The 26,138-nt window shown below is 36.7% G+C and overlaps 1 protein-coding gene and 1 long non-coding RNA gene across 3 annotated transcripts in view; both read left to right on the plus strand.

Annotated features, from left to right (window-relative positions):
• On the plus strand, positions 1–25,768 carry LOC135082904 (UDP-glucose 4-epimerase). Of its 2 annotated transcripts, none has more exons than XM_063977669.1 (7): positions 1–254; positions 17,346–17,607; positions 19,880–19,993; positions 20,592–20,771; positions 21,409–21,522; positions 22,268–22,439; positions 23,551–25,768. In XM_063977669.1, the coding sequence occupies exons 1-7, from the start codon at positions 235–237 to the stop codon at positions 23,784–23,786; spliced, it is 1,098 nt and encodes a 365-aa protein (XP_063833739.1). In that variant the 5' UTR covers positions 1–234; the 3' UTR covers positions 23,787–25,768. The 2 variants fall into 2 exon arrangements, with proteins under 2 accessions (XP_063833739.1, XP_063833740.1); XM_063977670.1 differs by lacking the exon at positions 1–254 and adding an exon at positions 13,738–13,813.
• Positions 1–26,138, plus strand: part of LOC135082909 (uncharacterized) — a 219,061-nt gene that overhangs the window by 8,194 nt on the left and 184,729 nt on the right. The window lies entirely within an intron of this gene.

Genomic DNA, 26,138 nt, shown 5'->3' on the forward strand with positions numbered 1-26,138 from the left:
ACCAATTTATTGTAATAAATATCTCTTTTCAGAATGTGATATGAATAATATTTCATCAAACAGTTGATAAGCTATAGGTTTTCTTTTGAAGTGATCAATAAAATACTATAGAATTTATAGAAAAGCATTTTCTTGCTGTGTAAACAAACCTTGAACTAAGCCTTGAACGAAATTTACTTTTATTCTGCTCGAATTAGTACGTGACTGGTGTACGTCATCGTTTTAAATTAAACAATGAAACCAATTGAGAACGGGTAAGTACTTATAATTTTCTAAATACATCACTTTCAACAGTAACCAGTTTGTTCATGTATTTCCTCTTATTTGTTTTAATTTTACCTTATGTGTGCGCTCTTAAATTTAACTCTATTATAAGGCATCTAGTGCACTGTAATACCCTCCTTACATTATCTGCTACACATGTTTTTTATAATTTTATCCAAAACTAATTTATTTTGAAGAGGACATACCTATTCAAACATTTTCGCTTACTAAGGCTGGGTTGCACCATTTTAGTTTAACATTAACAAACGTAAAAAATATGTCAAACTCTATAAAAATACACAGGTTATCGTTAAAGTTATGACCGAAGTTAGGTGGTGCAACTCAGCTTAAGACCTGTCCCAAATTTTAAACATAATCAAGAGCCAAGAAAAAAAAATCAAGGATAAGTGCCTAATATCTAGTGCCTGTAGCACAGAATATAGTATAATAGTACTGGAATTTCATTTTAGTAGATTTGATTTTTACACTATATTATGTCCAATCTAGAATCATTGTCAGCATTATTTAAAAATATGCAAGCTTTGTTGTTCTGATTAGAGATGAAACGGATATCTGGTAACTATCCGGTAGGCCGGATATCCGGCCTAAATTTACTATTCGGCCGGATACCGGATAGTAACTCACTATCCGGCCTGATACCGGATATTAAAAAACTACAAAAATTTCCTATTAATAAAATGAAATACATTAATCTTTGAGGTAAATATCAATAAAATGGCTTATAATAATGACGGCTTTTATTTAAAGTCCAAAAAGTTAAAAAGTCATAATTAAGACCTTTCAAAATACTAATTTCTTTTTCTGTGTACCTACCATGAGTTTACGTTAGGTGTGCTCGCTAGCGAGAACGTCAAAAATCTCTATGAAGATTTTGTTTCTTGAAAGTAGCCGCTAGGGGCGCTGCACAATATGTCATTCAATTAATGTCATTTTTTTACGCAGTCGCTAGCGAGCACACCTAACGTAAACTCATGGTAGGCACACTGAGCTATTCACTCTAATGATGAATACATAAATAGTAAATATCTGTTAAAGTCGGAATATTGCCAAATAAAACAGGTGACCTTTTTTCACTGATGGTCTGATGACATGATGCAGTTCAGTCAGATTACGCAGCAAGTAAACTAATTTAATTTTCGCTATTCAATCACGCATTCACGATGGCAACCGAAATCGCCTGAATTGATCTGCCCCCTAGACAAGTGGCAAAATCGACATTCTATTCGAACGGATTCGATTTTCGAAAAGTGTGACTAGTCTAGTCTACTAGACCCACTGATCGCGTTCGAAGCACCTGTGCGGCGCTAAACTCGTCACAACATGCAACGAGACAATGTGCCAACTATCCGGCCGCCGGATATCCGGCTATCCGGCCTAGCAGCTGGCCGGATATCCGGTATCCGGTATCCGGCCAAACAATTATCCGTTTCATCTCTAGTTCTGATACTAAACATTACACACTAAACTCAAAAATCTCCTTCATTGTTAGGTACAAAATAGATCATGGTATTCATGATATTTCATACATTGCCTGGACACCCCAGGCATTCTATACATTACCTAGGTATTGTATAAAATACCTAAATGAAACACATTTCCAGGACATATGCATAATGGACAACACGCATAAGTTGTAATATTAAGTTAAATTATGACTTAATTTAAAGTTTAGATCACACACATTACACTAGTTTTTATTTCACCTCAATCCATCCAGTATTACCGAAGATAGAGCCTCGAGAAGTTTACGGACATTTTAAAATTTTCAAAAATTTCCAATATTCGCGCGTGACGTCACAACATGATTTTGCAGCCCCCGCACGTTAACCCATTTACCACTTTTTGTCTTTTTCCAACTAAAATAAATTTTACCTAACTGACAACTGTGGGTCTAGACAAAGTGCAAATTATAATCGCAAACCAGTCGAAAAGTGGTCGAAAAGCCCCTTTTTTGTATGGAGTTTTGACGGATTCGATTTTCGATTCGATCAAAAAGTGCGTTTTGTCTAGGGGGGCTGTTGTTAGTTGTCATCGTTCAATCACATTTCAAACTAGGCGCTAAAAATGTAACCATTATTATGCCACCTATTGCCAATTTTGTGCACTATGAAGCCATTTTTACATTTATGCACTTAAATTAAATATAAATTTTCTGGAAAAATAACCAAGTTTGTGTCTCTGTGCTCAATAACGAGTAAATAGTCCAGTTATTTGTTAAGTTTACTTGGAAAGTTTTCCGGAATTTTTGAAAATTGGTGAATAAATAGATTTCGCTATGTTCTTTCCGAATTTTGTGACCTCGTTTATAGCCGCGCGCGCGCTTGCCTTATTGAAAAAAATCCGCCTTAAAAAGGTTTTTGACAACTACTTTTTTCATTTTATAATTTTTGGGACATAGACAAGCTAAGAAGCTTTGATAAATTTCATGTAATGTAAGTGCTTGCACACGTTGACTCGCGGGCGCGGGCGCGGGCGCGGTGACGAAATATCAAACATATGTAGTGATTCCAAGTGTTCACGTACGAAACGCACGTGCGGTCTAACTAGCGGGCAAGCTAGCGACTGGCGCGCGCGGAGCGCTCGCGGTAATTTCAACGCGTGAAGATGTTTGTGTGTGTTCATGTCAAACTAGCGGCGGCGCGCGCGTTTCACTCACGACGTCAGGTAAGTTCAACCAGTTTGATCTTGTCGCTAGAAACGATAGCACGTTTTTATCAGGTCGTTCAATACAGAAGAGTTTATTAGTGCTATTCAGGCTAGAACTCCTATTTGGCAAAGTAAACACAGTCATCATATGAACAGAAATGTTGTTTAGTTGATAACGATAATATTAATTAAATTAAATAATAAAGAGGAACCTTGTTTGAATTTGATTTTGATTGAAAATTATAAATTACTTACTAAGAAAATCTTTTTTTTAAACTCACCTTATAGTTACAAATAGTCTTTCTTCGGGCTTTATACTTTTATGAAAATTTGTGTCTACTTTTGAAATATCACTCCTTATTGAATCCAGTATGTAATCAAAACAGTTGACACTCATCCTGGTATATCCAAAAAACCTTGAAGGATGTTCTCTCAAATTACGATATAAAGTATGAAATTCACCATACCGTTCTCTTTCTTTATTAATCTCGTGCACACCAATTCTAATTTTTAGCATCTCCCACTTTAGGTATGAATTTTCGGTTAAAAATAAAAGATCGTCGTCCATAATTCGACCTCTGACAATACGTCACAATCGCGCGAACGCCTGGTCGTCAATATGAACACGAGCTCGCGACGTTACCCGCGCCCGCGCCCGCGCGTGCCTACGTGAACAAGCACTAAGTGCTTGTTCACGTAGGCACGCGCGGGCGCGGGCGCGGGCGCGGGTAACGTCGCGAGTCAACGTGTGCAAGCACTAAGTGCTTGCACACGTTGACTCGCGGGCGCGGGCGCGGGCGCGGTGACGAAATATCAAACATATGTAGTGATTCCAAGTGTTCACGTACGAAACGCACGTGCGGTCTAACTAGCGGGCAAGCTAGCGACTGGCGCGCGCGGAGCGCTCGCGGTAATTTCAACGCGTGAAGATGTTTGTGTGTGTTCATGTCAAACTAGCGGCGGCGCGCGCGTTTCACTCACGACGTCAGGTAAGTTCAACCAGTTTGATCTTGTCGCTAGAAACGATAGCACGTTTTTATCATGTCGTTCAATACAGAAGAGTTTATTAGTGCTATTCAGGCTAGAACTCCTATTTGGCAAAGTAAACACAGTCATCATATGAACAGAAATCTTCTTAATAAGCTATGGAAGGAAATTGCTGAATTCTTTCCTGATATGGAGGGTGAGTAAATGAAATACGAGTATGTTACATTTGCAGGTATTTTAAACTTTTTATTTCCTGAAGGCTACAGAAGATACATAATACAAAGTCGACTACGTGTAAATTAAACGATTGTTTTCCCAAAAATATTTCATGAATAGATTCCGAACTCGTTTAGCCCGATTTGATGGATTGTTGTTTCTTCTTCCAGTTCTAGTTTGTCGCCTTTGGTGTTGAGTTGGAGTTGTGAACACATTATCACAATCGTAACCATCTGTATCAATTACAATATTATGCAATAGGCAAGCGGTTTTTATAATCAGGCGTGCATGTTTAACATCAGTTTCAATGGGTTTTAACAAAACTCGCCATTTATTGCATAAAATTCCAAATGCACACTCCACGGTTTTTCTCGCTCTTGACAATCTATTATTAAAATTTTCTCTCTCTTGATTCAATGTTCTCTGTGGGTATGGACGCATTAAATATTCTTTAAGAGGATAAGCTTCATCGGCTATTATAACATATGGAGCTGTAATGTTAGAATTGGGTAATGTTCTTGGTTCCGGAATATTAAATGCATCTCTTTCGAGTAACCGGTTCAGGGACGAGGCATTAAATGTACCGCCGTCGCTTTGCTTTCCTCTACCTCCAACTTCAATAGTTAAAAATCTTTTTCTCGCATCAGCCACAGCTTGCAAAACGATAGAGAAATAATGCTTGTAGTTATAAAATGCCGATCCTGATTTTTTAGGTCGTTTAACCCTACAATGTTTACCATCCAAACTGCCAATGCAGTTAGGAAAGTGCCACATCTCCTTAAAATCTGACGCAATATTCATAAGCTGGTCTTCAGATGGCTGTGGCATGTGGACATTCAAATTTTTTTTCCAAATAGCTTCACAGGTACTATAAACAATCTCAGACACAGTACTAACACCCATACGAAAGCTATATGCCAAAGATCGAAATGCCAACCCAGTGGAGAGATATCTGAAACAATAAAAAAATACAATTATAATGTAAAACTTAAATATATTTACACTAATCACCCATTTATTCCCATTAGACAACCAAGTTTGATAACCAGTTTTTTTTCCCACTAGATGACTGGTTATCAAACTTGGTTTTCTAATGGGAACAAATGTAACTGGTAGTGTGGTTTGGTAGTGCGGTGGGTCAGAAAGGATTGTTACGGTCAAAGTGATAAATGTGAAAATTATGAATAATCGTCGGTTATTATGAATAATTACCGCATGATTTGGTAAATGTGATTAATATGAGGTCATTTATGTGTGTATAAAACTAAATAGGCGGCTTTTAGGGGTGGCCCAAGGGCCACCCCCGCCGCACCTTAACCTATTTTTCACTTTAAATCAAAACACTATGTTATAGGCATCATGGAAAAGTAATATTAAGCAAGAAACATTCCAAAGTCATTATGCCAGATTATATTAACCCTACGGTGGTCGCGCTCTAAAATATTACGTTAATGGTCGCGTGGATTACATGCGTAAGCCATTTTATGGAGTAAAAAAGAAGACATCTCTTTATAAAAACATGTTTCTTTATTTTTTATATTTAATTATTGTTATGTATTAGTTAATGAAATAATCAAACAAAGAAACGAGCAGTTCTTCTCAGTTTATATAAATTAACCAAAACATAAAAATCATCATTTTTCATCAAGAAAATGTCAACTTTGGCAGTTTAGAAATTATTAAGTACTAATTGCACTTATTTATTAATTATATTGGAGATACAGGCCATCATGGAATGATAAGGACAAATAAATTTGTTGCACGAATTACAAGTATTTCCAGTACTTTGATTTCGCTTTCTTCCGCAGTCAAAGTAGCGACCTAAAAAACTCCGCTGTGATGGTTCTGAGTTAGATAGCTAATCACTGGTCTGAGAAACTTGTTCTCTTGTGGAAGAATGTGCACTTCTTCATCAGAAACCGAAGAGTCGCCAGAAGATACGCTTTCATTGTCAATTACTTCTAGCCATTCTGCAATTTGTGCTTTTTGTCTATTGTTCATGATTTTTATCTGTAATACAATGATTTTATTGAAAACACAAATGTAAATACATACCTCTGCCGTAATTATTAATAACTAGCTTTCCGCCCGCGGCTTCGCCCGCGTGGAATTTTGTCTGTCACAGAAAAACTTTACCGCGCGCGTCCCTGTTTCAAAAACCGGGATAAAAACTATCCTATGTTCTTTCCCGGGACTCAAACTATCTCTATGCCAAATTTCATCAAAATCGGTTGCGAGGTTTAAGCGGGAAAGCGTAACAGACAGACAGAGTTACTTTCGCATTTATAATATTAGTTGGGATAAAGCATTAATTTACACTAATAACGCAAAAACAAACACATTAAGTAAAAAATGTAACTTAAAAAATACTTACGTAATTGGTCGCGCGGATTACACGGGTAGACCATCGGCATTTACGGGGCTCCTGCGAGACATCCACAAGCGACCTGGCGCTCACACATCATTAAGTGTGATTTTCGACTATGCAACTTAAAGTACACGAAGTGTCAAAATGGTCGCGTTGACCGATTTCAAAATATTCGACAATTTACACGAGTGGATTACGGGTGTAATCCGCGCGACCACTGTAGGGTTAATATATGATATCAAAACGTTCAAAAGTTTGGCTGTACACGAGCACGTACACAAGATGTTGTTCTCTTTTATGAAATTTGTTAGTACTAACGTTGAATTATTAAATAATCACTGTTAAACTCGTTTAACCCATTAGTCAATATACTTTAACACTATTAAAGTATATTGACAACTATCGCGGGTAGTGGGACTTTTTTTCAATTACTTAAAATTTCTTTATTTGATTTGCTCGTTTACCCATTTAGACCGATAACTATTTTTGTTAATAAAAATTGATTTTTCAGCAAAAACTTACAAAGGGAAGCCTAAAAATCATGAAAAAAATATTTAAAAAAATAATACATAAATAGGGGGTCGTGGGGAGCCCGTACCATATAGGGTACAGTAGGTCTATAAGCAAGCAAAACATAGTTGTTGTTCAAAGAAGATTTTTATTTATTTTTGTATGATATAAAATAAAAATGAAATCGTATAATCACTAGTATCACACTTGGCATATTTTGGAAGACGTTTTCTGTGATAATAACTACATTTAGTTCTTTTTTCCTACCTTCTCCGAAGTTAGTGAGGATAGCTGAAGAAGACCTGGCTTCTTCTGATTTGTTACGTTTAGTGCTATCCATAATCGCATTTAGCAACACGACGATGGAAATTTAGCAAATCCATCGAAGAAAACTCTGAGGGTTATTATTTACATTGCCACTATCTTTATCGCCTAAATCTTCGGCAGTCTAATCATCATTAGCGGTCATCTGACAAGACAGCAGTAGAAAAATACCAAAATTGCTTTATGTTTGCTGAAATTATCAAATTTTTCATGATTTGTGGCAATAAAGTGAAGCATCAATTGCCTAAAACAAATAAAAATAATAAAAATTAAATTATATTTTTTCACACGATTTGCTCATGCACAGACCTACTGTACCTTATACGGTACACCTATTTTAGATTGGAATAAACCGTATAAAAATAATCTCAATAATATTTTTTTTTGTAGTCATGATATCTATTGTACTCTATTTTTAAAATAAAATTGATAAATAACATAATTTACCATGAATAATAAGAAATTATACCTTCTTAAATACATTGTAAATATTTTTTTTGTTTTCTGTCGAGGAATTTCTTAAATAATTCCGAAACCACTTGTTAAAACATATTTTTAAATATTTTTATGTAAAATAATCACTTTAAGCTTACTGTCACAATCATTTTTACAAATTAATAACAGTTTGGTACTTCGAAATATTTTCAAAAAGATACCGTACCACATAGGGTACGGTAGGGCTAAATGGGTTAAACACAGTGAATGATTCAATTACTTAAAATTTCTTTATTTATTAAGTTTTAAATATTATGTACAGTTAAATAAATGAAATATGTATTTAGTTACTAATTAGGACTAATGATACGTTTCACGGCTTCGCTCTCATGAATGTTTACGACCGTCAAAAGCACGTCGATAGATGGCGGTTACTAATTTAGACTTTGATTTGCTCGTTTAAACACAGTGAATGAATCAATTACATAAAATATCTTTATTTATTGAATTTTAAATATTATTAACAGTTCTATAAATGTAATATTTAGTTACTAATTAGGACTAATGGTACGTTTCACTGCTTCGCTCTCATGAATGTTTACGACCGTCAAAAGCTCGTCGATAGATGGCGGTCACTAATTTAGACTTAGATTTGCTCGTTTAAACACAGTGAATGATTCAATTACATAAAATATCTTTATTTATTAAATTTTAAATATTATTAACAGTTCTATAAATGTAATATTTAGTTAGGTACTAATTAGAACTAATAATACGTTTCACGGCTTCGCTCTCATGAATGTTTACGACCGTCAAAAGCACGTCGATAGATGGCGTTTTTAAAGATATTTCTGGCCTCTTTAACTATTTATTGAATTTTAGTTTGTCACATAATATCGTCATAAATTATAGCCTATATGTTAGCCTGTCTTATAAACAATAATACTGTAAAGTTTCAACCAAATCCGTTCAGTAGTTTTTGCGTGAAAGAGGAACAAACATCCAGACATCCAAACATCCAGACATCATGATATCCAAACTTTCGCATTTATAATATTAGTAGGACCGGTTATTATTAATAATTTTCAATTTATCACATTAACCGTAAGATAATCACCAACACTAAACAATATTTCTGACTTTACAGAAAAGGCTTTAAGGAAAAAATGGAAGAACATTCGGGACCAATTTATGAAAGAAATTAAGAAAATTCCGGTTCCTCGTTCTGGTGATGCTGGAACAGATGAAAACACTTCAATGTGGCCATATTTTCAAATGATGCTGTTCATAAAAGATGACGTTACCCCAGAAATAAATGAAGGCAGTTTAGATGAAACTACTCGTACTGATGAAAACTGCAATAACAATGATGATGAACGGTCCCCAACTCCCCAATCCATATCTGGTGCATCTTCAAGTACACAATATACGAGCACCAAACATAAATGTGCACAAGATATAAGACAGGAATTTATGGAATTGGAGAAGAAAAAGTTGGAATTATTACAAATTAAACTGTCACAAAGCAGCGGAAAAACAGAACAAGACTGCGACGATCTGTTATTTTTTAAAAGTTTGTTGCCGTACATGAAAGAATTATCTCCTATGCAAAAACTACGTGCTAGAAACAAAATTACACAAGTTATTATGGATGAAATGAATAGTGGCACGACTCAGTCTTAACCAAGGATACACTACATACGATTATAACACAACTCATTATGGAAATTAAACTTTGTTTAGTTGATAACGATAATTAATTAAATTAAATAATAAAGAGGAACCTTGTTTGAATTTGATTTTGATTGAAAATTATAAATTACTTACTAAGAAAATCTTTTTTTTAAACTCACCTTATAGTTACAAATAGTCTTTCTTCGGGCTTTATACTTTTATGAAAATTTGTGTCTACTTTTGAAATATCACTCCTTATTGAATCCAGTATGTAATCAAAACAGTTGACACTCATCCTGGTATATCCAAAAAACCTTGAAGGATGTTCTCTCAAATTATGATATAAAGTATGAAATTCACCATACCGTTCTCTTTCTTTATTAATCTCGTGCACACCAATTCTAATTTTTAGCATCTCCCACTTCAGGTATGAATTTTCGGTTAAAAATAAAAGATCGTCGTCCATAATTCGACCTCTGACAATACGTCACACTCGCGCGAACGCCTGGTCGTCAATGTGAACACGAGCCCGCGACGTTACCCGCGCCCGCGCCCGCGCCCGCGCCCGCGCGTGCCTACGTGAACAAGCACTAAGTTAAATAGATTTAGAGTTGTGAAACAGTCAAATTAATGTACCTGCTAAATTGTGAGTGCTTTTTTCTTTGATCATGGCAGGACACGCTGCCGGGTGTCCTAAATATGCTGAAGTATAAAAAAATTCGCGTTGCTGAAGTATAAATTTTTTTTGTCTTGTTTGTTTCTACGTTACATATTGTATCCTACTAATATTATAAATGCGAAAGTTTGGATGTCTGGAAGTTTAAAATAAAGTAAAGTAATGTTTATTTCTCACCAACATAACAGATAATATTATGATAACAAACAATCAGGAAAAATAAAAAGTAAGAATGTTGGTGGTTGATACCTGAACTAGGAAGATTCCTGTGTCTCTTTCACGCAAAAAGTACTCAACGGATTTTGTTGAAACTGTACAATATTATTGTTTATAACCCAGATTAACATATAGGCTATAATTTATGCCGATCTGTGACACTAAATTTCACGCGGGTGAAGCCGCAGGCAAAAGCTAGTCGTGAAATAAATAGGAAAGTTTAAGGTTCTGAAACGTGGTCGCTTACTATGGGCCTCATAAGAAGGCTCAAGCAAGGTCACACAAAGGGTGATGGAGCGGGCTATGCTCGGGGTTTCCCTGCGTGATCGAATCAGAAATGAGGAGATCCGCAGGAGAACCAAAGTGACCGACATAGCACGCAGAATTGCTAAAATCAAGTGGCAGTGGGTGGGACACAAAGCTCGTAGAGACGATGGCCATTGGGGCAGAAAATTTCTTGAGTGGCGACCATGGGCAGGCCTCCTACTAGGTGGACCGACGATCTGGTAAAGGTCGCGGGAAGAACCTGAATGCGGGCAGCGCAGGACTGTTCATTATGAAAAACTATGGAAAACCCAAAGGCCTCTCGCCTTCGTCCAGCAGTGAACGTCATTTGGGTGTAACGACGAAATAGGAAAGAATGTAACTATCAAAAATCTTCTCTAAGGCAGCATTTTTCCAATTTCGCAACGAGCGCGGCAATCACACTTAACTAACAGACTAACAGAGACCATAGCGAAATCTATTTTAATCACCAATTTTCAAAACTCCCGGAACACTTTCCAGGTAACCACGTTAATTTGTACCAAACGACTGGACTATAATTAAATGGTAATGGTATGCTAAAAGGGTTAAGTGACGTTTTGACATTTGTAGAGGGCCTTGTAGAAGGGGAGGCTATGGTGCTGAATGTGGATTAACTCGAGTGTCATAGTAACTTATTAGACTGCTAAGCTTGATGATAAAAAGAAAAATATTTTATTCAATGTACATAGTCTGGTCATAAGTTCTGTCATATGATAATAACTTTTGAATTTTGAATGAAGGTTTCAAAAACATTTTTTACTGAATTAGAATTAAAAAGCAAAAATGTGCGATAGTTCGAATTTTATTGTATGTGTAGTGGACGCATAAAGAAGTCCGAACTGCAGTTGTCACGTTGCATTGCTACGCGCCAAAGCAGATTTTCGTTGTGCTGAAAAAGTTTAGTTTATCTTTTCATTAAATAATAGGTATAGATAGGTGTACCAGAATCTCATGGCAAACAAAAATATTGAAAAGTGTGTCTTTCATATTATTATGGCAAATATCTATGGCTTTATTGTCACCTGTCAAAGTAAATCAAGTGAACTGTCAGTCGCTGTAGAAATTTTGTAATCTCTTCATGCCTATTTGTTATTTTTGTGAAAAAGTCGAAAAAGCTTAAGCAAGTCATATTGTTTTCAATGTGTATTGTAAAATAAGGCATAATTCAAAGTCAATCTTTGATTTTAAAGCGCGTCGTTGAGTTGACAGTAAGTTGGAGTGAAATTGGATACATTTAGTTTATTACCGAACTGCGTCAGAACGAGGGTTTTTTTTAAATATTATTCTTATAATAGCTGCTTTATCGGGGGTTTCAGGTGTACCTCACAAATTGGTGCAGAGGAATGGTGAAAATGTTATGACCATGCAAATAAAATTGAAAAAGAGTTCATCAAGTAAGATGTAAGATAGAATAATTGAAATGGTGGAAGAGCAATTTATAATAAATACCTCTTTATCTTGATCATCTATTGAAGAAAAGTGGAATCCTTGGAATCGTTTTCTAGTTCTGAATGAAGTGATTAGTTATAAGTATGATACATAATAAAATTAGTTACCTACATAAAGTAATATACGATTTACTTATTTTTCAAGACATTTTCCTATTATTATTACTGACGGGATTGCTACCATGTACCTTAGTTTTGAGTTTCCAATATTTCGGCACTGTTGCAAGCGCCATGGTCACGGAGTAACTGAAGAAATTAAAACCAGACATCGTTCAGATGTGCGTTCAAAAGACCTGAGATTTAAAAAAATCCCACGTTTTGTTTAAACAGTAAGCGAAAAAAAAGTGACTTGAAAATGGAATACAAAATGATAAGGTATGGTAAATGAGTCTTTATCAATGAAGAAGCAGAAGTTCAATTTCATGTGTCCTCCATCTAGGCTAGTTTCCATCGTCACTCAAAGTTTGGCTGCGGTCTCAAATTTGGGCTTAATTGAGGTATTATTTGGGTGAGAGGCATAAGAACTAATGCCGTTTTATATCATAAATTCATACTTAAAGGTAATCAACCAGGTACAAAGTATTTCCTTGTATGTTAGTCTGCCACTCTTTAGTAAGTCCCGAAATCCCCGCTTCGGCTCCCCTACTAACCATTCTAACCATTGTACACAGATAATATGTTACATGCAGCTTTTCATGTTACTACGTCACATTTTCAAAATCCGCGCGGAAAATCGCTCCTAGCGGAAGAGCGCACTTTGAGCTTGAATATTTCAGTCATTTTTAAAGATATCAAAAAAGTAAAAATACAGTATTCATTCTAATTTTTTGTAGTTTTTTTTGGCATCTTCAACAAAAATTGTGCGCCATGTCCATTATGTTAACATAGGCTAGTGTCAGCTTGATACACATTTACCTAACACCCTGTATTGTGTATATTGTAAATAAACCAAATTATAAAAAAACTTAAAATTTTTAATTTTAATCTGGGTAATTGTAATAATAACATAAGACATAGAACTGAATTTAATGCCAAAGAGCACTCTCCACCAGTCTACCAAGAATCAGGAAGAGAGGTCAAGGTGGTGATAATATTTTTATACTTCTAAAACATTTTTTCAAACACTAGGTTCACCATAAACTGTAAAGATTAAAAAATAAGTTAAAGTTAGTAGAATACCTAAAAGATAATAAAAAGAGAACTAATTTAATTAATTAAACACTTAATTACTACCAAATAATTTAAATTAATGGATCTGAAAATAAATGTGTGCCTGAAAATTAGATTAACTTTGTTGAATGTTCCAAAATAAGTAACTTCTTTTCTCATCAATATTGTTTAAAAATATCATAATATGAAAAAAAAAACAAATTAATGTAATAAAAAAAATTGGTATATCCCAAGGGCCAGTACTAAGACCAGTATTATTTATCAATAAACATATAATTAAATTGTTAACTTCTTTAACCGTTAACTAAACAGTCCACATGCTACAGTAATGAAACTGAATAAACCATTAAATCATCAATCATTCTATTTCTCAATGTACGTTATCATAACGTACATGAAAAGGCTACAACGCTCAACAACTCTGATACAAGCACTGATAAGCTAATCTGTGTGTAATAGAAGTCAAGTGAACGATACGATAAAACTCCTCAGTGACCTCTCTGACGTTGTGCGGAGTCCACGCCTGCGCCATACTTGCCGCGGTAAAAAAAAGTTAGTATTTTTTTTCTTCTGTGTGTTTGAACTGGCCGAAATTTTGTGTTCTTTTTTTTGAAAATTGAACTTTGTGATTTGCGGCCATTGTTGAATTTAGTAGAAATAGAGAATCGGAAGTGTATGTATGAACGATTTTAATAAGTTTCAATTGATGATGTGGATGTTTTATCGAATTAAACGGGAAGCGACGCAATTTTACTAACAGTTCCATTATAGGAACAGTTTGATTTTAAGGTCTACTGTAAAGTTTTGAAATTTTATGTATTAAATTACCTACACCTACGTACTTCTTAGCTGTAAACGGATTTAAAATAATATAACTTTATCCATTATTTTTCCTTATCGGTTTGGGATAATAAAGTTACGCGGTATTTTAAATTCTTAACAATATTGACTAATCCGTTATTTTTATGATAGCTAGCTAAATAGTCGACATTGTCTCTAACACAATCGCACAAGTAGGATATGTATCAATTTACGGCTAATTATGCGAGTTCCTAACGTTCCCTACTACAACACTAATTATTTGTATTAAAACAACCAAAAACTTTTACAGAATTTTTAGTCGAAAATATTTTACACACTGAATTAAAGAAACATAAGCGTTTGACACTGAAATAAGTGGTAAAATTCCTTGAGAACATTTTCAAATGGCGCGCAATCCTCAGAGAATATACCGATATTTTCCCCAGATACGTCATGGTATTTAATCCCTAATGCAAGAGCATATTCTTCTAATTTACTAGAGACCAATCGAGAATATTATTTACACTCCCCTCGACTGGGTTCAGGAGGCTTGGTGTTTCCACATATTTTGTTTCTAGTAGTCTTTTCTTCTGCATGCGAGCGGCGCAGGACCGGTCTTTGTGGATATCCTTGGAGGGAGGCCTTTGTCCAGCTGTGGACGTCTTTCGGCTGAAACGAACGAACGTCTTTTCCGACGTCTGTTTCCGGGTCGAGAAGAGTGCAGGTGGTCCTCCTATCTCTTCTTCCGGTTCCACACTGAAAGATAAGAGCCTAGATTAATCAAGTCTATCTTTTCTCTGAGACTCCCCTTCAGATTTGTCTGTCGCTGTCTTTTATTTCTATGAATGAGATGCATACTTAGATCAGGCAAAATGGAACCAACGGCAAAGCTAATTTTTAAGGTTCCGTAGCCAAATGGCAAAAAAACGTAAACTTTATAGATTCGTCATGTCCGTCGGTCTGTCTGTCCGTCCGTATGTCACAGCCACTTTTTTCCGAAACTATAAGAGCTAATATAAGTATTTAAAATTAGTATTTAAAATACCTATACTGTTGAAACTTGTTCTAATTTGGTATTGTATCTCAGATTTCATTTTGGCTGTCTTATGTGGTTTATAATAGCATCTGTCTTTGTAAGATCATAATTTTCCTACGAGTGTGAATATCTACAGAAACTTCAAAATTACATACCATACAACCGTAAAAACATTATTATGCACAGTTTATTGCAAACGTGAAATAGTTATTTACTATGTTTTATACTGCATTGTATGTAGAGTTCTCCGTTCCTGTCATGCTAATTTCATCCTTATTACTAACGTTTTGTTGAACAAAAGTGCGATTATCGTGCGTGACTTCTCTAGAAATACCACCTTAGGTAGGTACTATGCATTTACACAATACTTAGCAATTACACACTCAATGACAAGTTTTATCATCGTAAGCAAATATTCTGTAAGGAATCGTCATTTTAATGGATTAATAACCAATCTTCAAATGTTAATCCTTTGATTAATTTCTTTATCTAATTAGTTTAAGTACTTAGGTATGTGTCAAGATACGATACGACACTTAAACTAGTATGTAATCAGTGTAGCTATGAATTTCTCTATGTTATCTGTACGTATGGATATCTCGTTATCATTACGTTATAGTTTTTGGCTCATTTTCTAAAATTCCATAGGGATTATCAACGTCCCTTTGAACTTCCTGCACGGAGTTTAATTTAAGGTCATGGGGTATGAATTTGTCATCATCGCCATTATTGTCATGTCTGCCTATGGCATTCCAATGTCGAATTTCAGCTTTCTCAACTTTTTCATGATCTTCTTTTGCATCTAGATACTTACTGCTTGCTATCTTTTTGAGCTCGTTAGTCCATCAAGCTAGGGAAAGCATCCTTTATACCATTGCAATTGGTTTTGCAAAATTTTGTCATTACGAAAGAAAAACACCTATACGCTCTATATTTTTAATATTGACTGTTAGATAAATTCCTAGAGATGTTCTTATCAGACTATTGCAGTTATTATCAGGTTGTTTATTATTATATTAACCCTTATAATGTTTATGAGAGCCATTTCAATAACGTATGATTGTCACGAATGTTATTTAGCTTGCGTTCGTGACTGATCTGTTTACGAGGTATTCATTAAGTAGCGCATCTTCGTTGGAATAACTGCTACTGCTTGGTAGGTCTTTATAATTTAAACTTATATTATCTTTTCTATTATAAGCTAATGTGATTTCTGTATAATTTCTTACTGTCTGTGGTATGCACCATAAGTTAATGGTAGGTAATAGCAGATGTCAAATCTGCCACCCGCCTGAAACTGGAAGGAAGTCTTTCTTTTACTTTAATTATCATCATCATCATCATCTCAGCCATAGGACGTCCACTGCTGAACATAGGCCTCTCCCAATGCTTTCCATTTTGCCCCGGTTGCCCGGTTGGTAGCGGCCTGCGTCCAGCGCTTTCCTGCTACCTTTATGATGTCGTCGGTCCACCTTGTGGGTGGACGTCCCACGCTGTGTTTTTCGGTACGCGGCCTCCACTCCAGAACAGTCAGTTCTGCGGACTATGTGCCCTGCCCATTGCCACTTCAGCTTGCTAATCCGTCGGGCTATGTCAGCGACTTCAGTTCGTTTACGGATCTCCTCATTCGATCTCGTAAACTTTTACTTTGAATTTGTCTATTTGCTATGGAATTAATTACTTAGCTGGTCCAATGACAGTTAAACTTTCCTCTGAGTGATGAAGCTTGAACTTCACTGATTTAGGTTTTACTGGCGTTGAAACAGTGTATTCTAGCTTCATAGGAGTTACTGTAGTGGGAACAAGAGGAGTTAACAGTGCCGTAATAAAACTACTGAAGTTTTCCGTAGTATAGAATAGTATCGGTTACCTAACTACCTTGAAACTCAGATTTCTGGAATGAATGAAAATAATCGGTGACCAATGTGACCATCCAGGGAGAGGTTCAAAGAATACAAATTTTTCTCTTTCTTTTACAATCTGATCGTGGGCAGGTAGATTTTGTCCTTTATTTAACCTTTTTTTTTGTCGCGGAGGAATTGCTTTGCGCACCGTCACCACTGCCGGAGGACAGGGTGGTGTGTGGGACTCCCGGCACCCTGAAAAGGGCGCTGCTCCGTCCTGAAAAGGACGAGGTATACCCACTAAAACTTCCGCGGCGTTCCGTCATCGCCCGAGTGGGGGTGTCGCGAGTATCCGGCTGTAGCCTTAGACTTACTTTATTTAACCGTGTTTTACTCCTCCCAGGGACACAATGACCCATTCAATCCTGGTCACGGGCGGCGCGGGCTACGTCGGCTCCCACACCGTCGCAGCACTCCTGGAGAAACAACAGGAGCACCAGAACTTCGACATAGTTGTAGTGGACAACCTGTCCAACGCGTACAGAGAACCAGGACAGAAGAAACCTGAGGCGTTGAGGATTATTGAAGAGTTGACTAAGAGAAAGATACATTATTATGAAGTCGATATAAGAGATGCGTCAGGGCTGAGTCGGATTTTTGAATCGGTAAGGAATATTTTTGATATTTTCCACTGACTCCAATGCGGGTTGCGCAAACCAAGAGCTGTACGGCTAGCACGAAAAACTTTTGAGTTCGAATCGTTTGCGTATTCGAATCGCCATCAAAAGATTTAGTACGAAAATTACAACTGCGCCCTTGTGAACGTGTCGTAAAGTGAACTTAGTATGAGAAATGGTTGCACGAAACTCATTTTGAGAATCAAAATTGTCACGTTATCGTTTAATTCGATCGAAGGTTGAGTATCGAGTTTTGTCGAATACGCAAACGATTCGAAGACGAAAGTTGTACATGCTAGAGGTACCTACTGAACTATAGGTCTCACGCTTATTTCGATCAGTGCCTAAGGTTTGGAAGCTGCACGGGAGGGGTAACATTGACATTATTATGACGCGAAGAGCATACCAATAAGGGGGCGTCCATTAATTACGTGAGACGTAAGAAAAACCTCACTAAATCTCACGTAGGGGAGAGGGGGGGTCTCGACAAATATCACGTAATTTTTTCAGCAAGAAAAAACTGGGTTATTTTTAATTAAAAAAATTAATATATTTTAAGATGATAATGATAAATTATTCAATTTTTTATTTTAAACCGTCTAAACAATAAAGAAATTAGAAGAAACGGTTTTTTATATTAAATCCTAATAGATAACCCATTTACATTGCAAATATTTTATGTATTTTACTCACGTGAGATTGTGGGGAGGGGGAGGGGGTCTGGAAAAATCTCACCAAGGGGGGCGGGGGGGTTGAAAAATCGCCAAAATTGTCTCACGTAATTAATGGACTCCCCCTAATGTCTGAAGCTCTGAAGTTTCGCTGACGGTTAACGTCTCAAGAACAACCTCCCGTGCCGCTCCCATACCTCAGGTACTGACTGAGTTCGGGTAGTAACTAACTTAACCTCAGTCTCATTATCATGAATCCGGTCATACCTATATGGAAGTAGGTACCTATAAATACATATAAAAATATCACCTCTATTTTTCACTGTGTCTTGACAATAATATTTTCGTCTGGCCCAATTGCAGACTGGAAAGGTGAAAGAACCAATACCTACCTGATAAAATTAGTAAACAACTATCAAAAATATTTACTTACGTGTACATGAATAATATTTACGCGTGGGCATCTTCTAGGTAACTGCATTATCTTCGTCTTTTAATGACGAGAACTTGGTCAAATTGGTTCACAAAACATTTTTGAAATTTTCGCTGAAAAATTATTGATTATTTTACCTATGACAAGTACCTAATTATAAAAAAATCCTGGGCAATATAGACCTTATTTTGTACATCGCAAGTTGCAATTGCAAACGAAATAAGTCAAGTATTGGTGAAGAATAGAAACAATGGACGCGCGACAACGAACACGTAAAATATTTGCGCATACGCACGTGCGCTCTTATCAGTGACGATTTTTTATGATCTACATACAACCGATAACCGGGTGCAATTAAAAAATTAGTTAAAAAACAACTAATCTCAAAATTCCATTGAAACTCAAGCACAGTTTCAAGCATTCGACCATGTCCTGTGAATGGTTCAATTTCCATATTAAGACCAATTACATACCTACTGAAATGCATTTCGTCAGCATAGTTTCACACCTTAATGCACGTTGAAGAGTTTAGCTAAATTAGTCGACCTAGGTTTACTTACGAGTACTTAGCTCGCATTCCATAGTCTGGAATCTGCACACAACTGGTGAAGGTCGCGGGAGGTGCCTGGATGCGAACGGCACAGGTCCGGTCTTTGTGGAATTCCTTTGGGGAGGCCTTTGTCCAGCAGTGGACGTCTTTCGGCTGAAACGAACGAACGAACACAACTATGGGAAACTGCGTCAGTACTGCTTGGTCTGCAACCCGCATGAGTTTCGTGGGTGGTTTCTTCTCAGCACCAGCCTTATGTAGTCCCGAAGTGATGGTAGGGCAAGCTATAGGTATTTGGAACTTGTTTAACTGTATAAGCGCCCTGAGAAGGGCCTAAAAACTAAATGTTTTGATTTGATTGGGGGGACTAACTTATTCAATCAAATCCTTGACGTTTCAAAATCAAAAATACTTTTTGACTAATATTTTGGAACAACGTCAAAAACTAATAATGAAAAAAAGGTATCCCTTATGGGGCACTTTACATGTCTCCTTATCTTTTGAGCCCTACCAGCGCTTCGAGACAAACAATATGGCATATGCTGAGGAGAAACGCCGGAACAAACTCCGTTTCTCCTTCGAACAAAACATCTTCTTTCATTTTAGCACAGCATCCAATGCGTGATCCACTTCGCGGCGCTGAAAGCCGTGGGAGAGTCAGTCCAGAAACCCCTGGAGTACTATCAGGCCAACATCTCTGGGACGTGCACGTTGTTTGAGGTGAGCGAAGAAAGATTTTTTTTTTAATCCACAACGAGGAAGCTCTTGGCTTGGCCTGTATCTCATCATTTTCAGGTTGTTACCGATCTTCATCATCATCAGTCAGATCAGTTAATTTTAATCTCCACCGCAGTAGTATGATCCTTTCTAAGTACCAAAGGCATATAAAGGATTGAGGTACACTTCCCACGCTAGCTACACGGGGTTGGGGTATGCCTGATGATCTCATATTTGACCTTTAATAGAAAGATAGAGTTAAGTTTTCTTTAGTGACGACGGAATGAAAATTACGTGCCTTGGTTGAGCTCGTACACTTAAACTTTTGTGGTCATAAAATCGAAGCGCCTACCTACCTACTTCAAAATATTTTACTATTGCCTTTAAATCTTTAATTATATGAAATGTAAATGAAAACTTAAAATCCACTGGCCCAGAGGATAAAGATTAACTACCTACCATCAATTCGACCACCTTTTTTCCTCGCACTTTTTCCAAACTTTATTTATTTACTTCTGGTAATGCAATTCCTTCTTCCACAGCTTTTTGGCTTTCCCGCTTCTATCTAAAATGTATATTACCTACTTACTTATTACTCCAGGTGATGCGCAAGCACGGCGTGTACAAGCTAGTCTACAGTTCGTCGTGCACAGTGTACGGCGAGCCGGAATACCTGCCGTTGAACGAAGGCCATCCGACTGGCAAGGGACTGACCAGTCCTTACGGGAAGTCCAAGTACTTCTGCGAGGAGATCATGAAGGATATTTGTAGGAGTGACCCGGTGAGTGCTTTTGTTATTTTAACAGTTTTCCTTAAGGTGTCTCCGAAAATTTTGTTTAAGTTGGAAATTTTGCTTTAAGTGGTGATGCATAAGTTTCCGCCAGTGAGCGTGCTTCATTTTGAGAATTTTTAGGTGATTTATGATTTGCAATGACGGAACAGTACTTGTAATGAAATCAGATCCTTAAGCCTAGGCGCAGATAACCGACTTTTAGTTGGTCGATAGTTGGGCCCGATTATAATTTGTATGAAGAATCGGCCGATACCAAATCGGTGTAATGTGCGCACTTCATACATCTCCATACTGATTACCAGCCCGACCCAACTATCGGCCAACTTAGCTTAGGCTCGGACGCTGGGTTGCACTATCTTACTTTAACTTTGACAAACGTCAAAAATCTGTCAAATTCCATACAAAAAACACCGGTTATCGTCAAAGTTACGGTCAAAGTTAGGTGGTGCAACTCAGCCTTACATTGTGACCTGTCAGGTGGTGACGAAGAAAAGAAATTCACATTTTATTACAAGAAAGGTGTTACAACATCAAGTTGCGTACCCAACATCTTGAGGTCACATCCCACCCGGCCCCCCGGTATATACGCTCATGCTATGTACCTAATTTGTATTATCTTTTCTAGAAATGGATGATCATATCCCTCCGGTACTTCAACCCGGTGGGAGCACACAATAGCGGCCGGATAGGTGAAGATCCAGCGGGTATACCTAACAATCTCATGCCTTTCATATCACAGGTAAATATTATCTCATTATACTTGACAGCCTAGTCCCTAGCCTAGATATTTTGCCACCCCGGCCCTCCGCTATATACGCGCGCATGTTTAGTCGGCTTTTACAGCATTTACGGGAAAAGTGGGGTGGTCATAATCTACTCTTCTTTATGAAAGGTAACAGGCCTCCCCATTTCCCCAACTCTTGGCCGGCGCGAGAAGGAAAGTGCAGGAGTAATACTCAATTTCATCATCATTTTAGCCACAGGACGATTTCCAAGTAGATAGCGATCCAGCACCTTACTGCTACCTTTATGAGGTCGTCAATCCTCCATTTATCTTTAGTAAATTAGAGAAGGCCTTGCTCCTTCCAATGACAGTTTAACTTTCCCCCGGGACAAACTTGACCTTCATTGGTTGGGTTTTTGTGGCGGTCAAGCTGTAGATCCTGGCTACACAGGAGTTGCAGTGGTGGGAACGAGAGGTGGGAATAGTCCCGTTTAAAGGCCTTGCTCCTGCAGTGGAGACTAAATGACCTGATAATGATAATATTCTTATCCTTGCTTGCTTATCTTGTAAATCTTTATAATCTAACAGATACAACAAAAAAAAAGAAGAAACTACCAATAGCTTTAAAATATACATAACTTACATAGTAAACAGCCTTGAAGATTTTAATAAATTAACACCCACAAAATCCCTATCTAAAACACTGCATTGCAATTGGAGTAAACAGCTAGCATAAAAAATCTTATCTGTTACCTACCAGGTGGCCGTAGGTCGTCTAAACGAGCTGCAAGTATTCGGAGCGGATTACAAGACGGCGGACGGCACCGGCGTGCGTGACTACATACATGTCGAGGACTTAGCTGAGGGCCACGTGAAGGCTGTGAAACTGTTCAGCCAGCCCGGGTTCAGCGGGTTCCATGCTGTCAATTTGGGTGAGTTTTTGACTGTCTGTAAAATAAGATAGAGTAAGACTATTAAGTCACATTATGTACTCACGGCTTGACGTTTCGGCTGCGATGCTGCAGCCGTGGTCACAAGCAGACTGGCGATTCGCGGCGTCGTCCCTTCGGGCGATAGATGGATAAATTAATAGTGACTCTAAAATAGTTCCGGTTTTTTCCTTCCGAGGCATAAAATCTTTACTAGACTAATAGAAGGAAGTTTTAGGTGGTAAGGTCACCCGTGATCAAAATGTAAATAAAGTAATTGTGTTGGCTGTGAGATGAATAGAAAAATATCGTTACCTATGTTTTCCAATTTTTTTTGATATTTTTTGATGTTTGAAGTCATCATCATCATCATCATCATTTCAGCCATAGGGGCCATCCATAAAGTACGTCACACGAATTACATGATTTTTTGACCCCTCCCCCGTCCTTGTCACAGGTGGTCACATTTCTGAGACCCCCCCTCCCTAGTGTGACGTCACATGTTTTGCAATTTCACATCGAAAAATTATTAAATTAACAAAAAAATAGCAACAAATAGAAACAATAAAATCACGCGCGAGGTACGGTGCGTTTGGCGGCATTATAGGCCAGAAGAATTAGATTTTAAATCTGAAATAATTCCTACAAAAGATTTTATTGATTTAATGGCTTCATCTTCATTCCTAGGTTTTCGACTTCGACGGAGTTGTGCTTAAGTGGTGGGGGTATTTTTTAGTTTAATTTATGTTTCAAATTCCGCGATTAGTACATACCTCTAGATATATTAGATTTTGAAATGTGATGTCACGAAACTTAGGACCCCTCCCACCCCTTGTCACACCATGTCATACTTTGTCGACCCCCTCCCCCCCTCCTTACGTGTGACGTACTTTATGGATGACCCCATAGGACGTCCACTGCTGAACATAGGCCTCACCCAATGACGTCAGTTTGAAGTCAGTCTGAACGTAAAAATAATTGTGGCATGCAACTTTAAATTAGAACGTTTTAGAAATACGTCTTTCCAATTCATAAAATGTTTTGAAGTGGTTTACTCTTCCGTAATAAAATAAAAATAAATTAAATCACTTACATTTTCATTTTCTCTCCAAAGGTACGGGAACTGGATACTCAGTCCTCCAAATGATATCGGCTTTCGAAGCCGCCAGCGGTCGCAAAATCCCATACCGCATCGTCAGCCGCCGCGCGGGAGACATAGCTGCGAACTATGCTGATGTCTCGCTCTCGCATAGGCTGTTAGGCTGGCGTGCGACAAGGACGCTAGAGGATATGTGCAGGGACACATGGAGGTGGCAGAGCAATAACCCCAATGGATTTAATAAGAGTTAAACAGGTAATTTGAAGGTCTATTCCACTTTGATCACCTGGGTGATCAAATCCAGTTGAACAAAGTGGACTCCAGGCGACACTTTGGTGTCCTTTGATCACCCATGGATAAGAAGTCCACTGATGACCTAGGACCCTAGGTGATCTTATCCATGGGTGATCAAATGACACCAAAGTGTCTCCTGGAGTCCACTTTGTTCCCCTGGGTGATCAAATCTAAATCAATTTGATGCAGCGACTTGCCTATAGGCAATTTATGAATATAGGGGACGGACACTATTCACAAGTAATATTTGAATTAACTAAAAAGAAAAGGATTTTTAAATGTACGAAAATCTGGCTCATTTTCGTTTATTCTGATTTTTATTTCATTTGAACTCAACATCATTTGGCCAGTTGACTTCACAAACAGAATCTAAAACGTCAAATGTGAGTATTGCCATAATTATGGAGACGGAGACAAATTTTTTGATAGCTCATAAAAATAATTATGTACATTTGACTGATGGTGTCCGATTCTCTATTTACCAGGGCTTTACCTGACAAAAAAATTTACCGAAGTACACAGTTATTGTTAAACATTAGAATCTTGAAATTATGTAAGTATATTGAACATTTTTTCAATAGAATTGTATAGTTGCTACATTTATAAGATTACTACTTAATAGTCTGTCTTATAGACGAAAGCCTAAAAACAAAAGAAAGAGTTAACTTGCTTTGCAAGCTTTAGATGTACAAATGAAAAAAAAAATGCAATAAATAATTATATTTAGTTGTCAGTATTAGTGCATTCCGATAGCTAGGTTAGAGACACGGGATGATAGAAAAATTAACAAGTAATATAAACCAGAAATCGCGAATATAGGTCGCGCAGCGAAAGTTAAGGCAAACACGGTACTCACAGAGGTACCTAATATCTGAATAAAGTGCGCTTATGTACACTTCAAGTCCAAATAGACTAGCTATTAAGGCTGGGTTGCTGCAACCCCATCAACAAACGTCAAAAATCTCTCAAACTTCATACAAAAAGCATAGTAGGTATATTAGGTGGTGCAACTCAGCATAAATGTAGGCACTGAGCAAGCGAGAAAACATCGTCAGACTATACAGATACAAATCTTTGCTTGTGTCGATCGCCTCAACTTTCGTTGCGCGAACTATACGTACTTACACGTTTTTTAAATAAAATATCATGACGTGTCTCTCATCTATTTTTTTTTTTTACGAAATTGTTTAATTTAGTGCCATTTGATTCTTTTATTTAGCAATATAATCGACGAATATAATTTAATCTGTAAAATTATTTAAAGAACCAATGTTTTTAATTTTTGTAGGTACGTTCCTATTTATGTTGCCATAAAATATTTTTATTTATTTAATTGACAACACCAAATGTGTTACCAAAGGAATTTATTGCCAGTGCAAATAATATTTTAACTTATGTGTAGAATATATTTTATTTTTGTTTCTAGTTACATATTAATATCCAAAGATTTATTTTGTATTGTTTATTTAGAATATCTATGTTAAATTATAAGCTTCAATCCAAATGAACGATTTGGGGCTATTATTTATATAAATTATTCCAGATTTAATATTTCATAGACAAAAGACTAGCTAATATCCCAATAGATTTGAAATCTCATAGTTTATTTCGAACGAATGTACTATAATTTTAGATCGATGTTATTCGATCGAAGCTAATAGTTGATGAAATTTGTATCGATTACATTATTTAATATTTTCTCCTGTTGCTTAATTTTTAATCTGGCTTTTATGAGGGCTTACTTTTTCATTCTATTGGCATTTATAAAATGTACTATGATATGTATCATTCCAGTTATTTGCATTTCTTATTCTATGTTACCAAAGGTACAATTAATTTTATCTTAGAAGTCATGTATTTATTTTTTGCGGTGCTAATTTTATGTCAGTTATTCGAATTTATTATTTATCTAAATGTAAAATAAAAATAGTTTTTATAACCATTGTTTTTTTAACCTAACGTATTATCACAGAATGCAATTTCTGTTGCTACTATTATAGTAGCAACAGAAATTGCACTCCCTTGATCAGGATCAGATGCGGACATTTTAACGGTAATAATAATAATGCAAAATTTCCAACGAACCTGGTGCATTCGAAATCGCACCTTACTACTACGCTCACAAGAGCGCAATTTTTTTGTGATCAGAATTGATCTACCTCGCAGCTCAAGCGTCAGGGTTGTTTAAGCAAAGTAAAATAAATCAAAACTTAATTTAAAGAAGCAATTATTGTATTTACGATTAGTAAACGTTAATCTAGTGGTGTTTGTATTTCGTACCATCTCCAAAGTACCTATTAATAAACTTC

This window comes from Ostrinia nubilalis, chromosome 22, assembly GCF_963855985.1.
Source record: "Ostrinia nubilalis chromosome 22, ilOstNubi1.1, whole genome shotgun sequence".
Classification (NCBI taxonomy): Eukaryota; Metazoa; Arthropoda; class Insecta; order Lepidoptera; family Crambidae; genus Ostrinia; species Ostrinia nubilalis.

Bases quoted from the DNA above. Each gene is read 5' to 3' on its own strand.
- LOC135082904 (XM_063977669.1), top strand. From the start codon at position 235: ATGAAACCAATTGAGAACGG. The intron at 255-17,345 runs GTAAGTACTTAT...TACTCCTCCCAG, and splicing joins ATGAAACCAATTGAGAACGG to GGACACAATGACCCATTCAA. The intron at 19,994-20,591 runs GTGAGCGAAGAA...TTATTACTCCAG, and splicing joins GGACGTGCACGTTGTTTGAG to GTGATGCGCAAGCACGGCGT.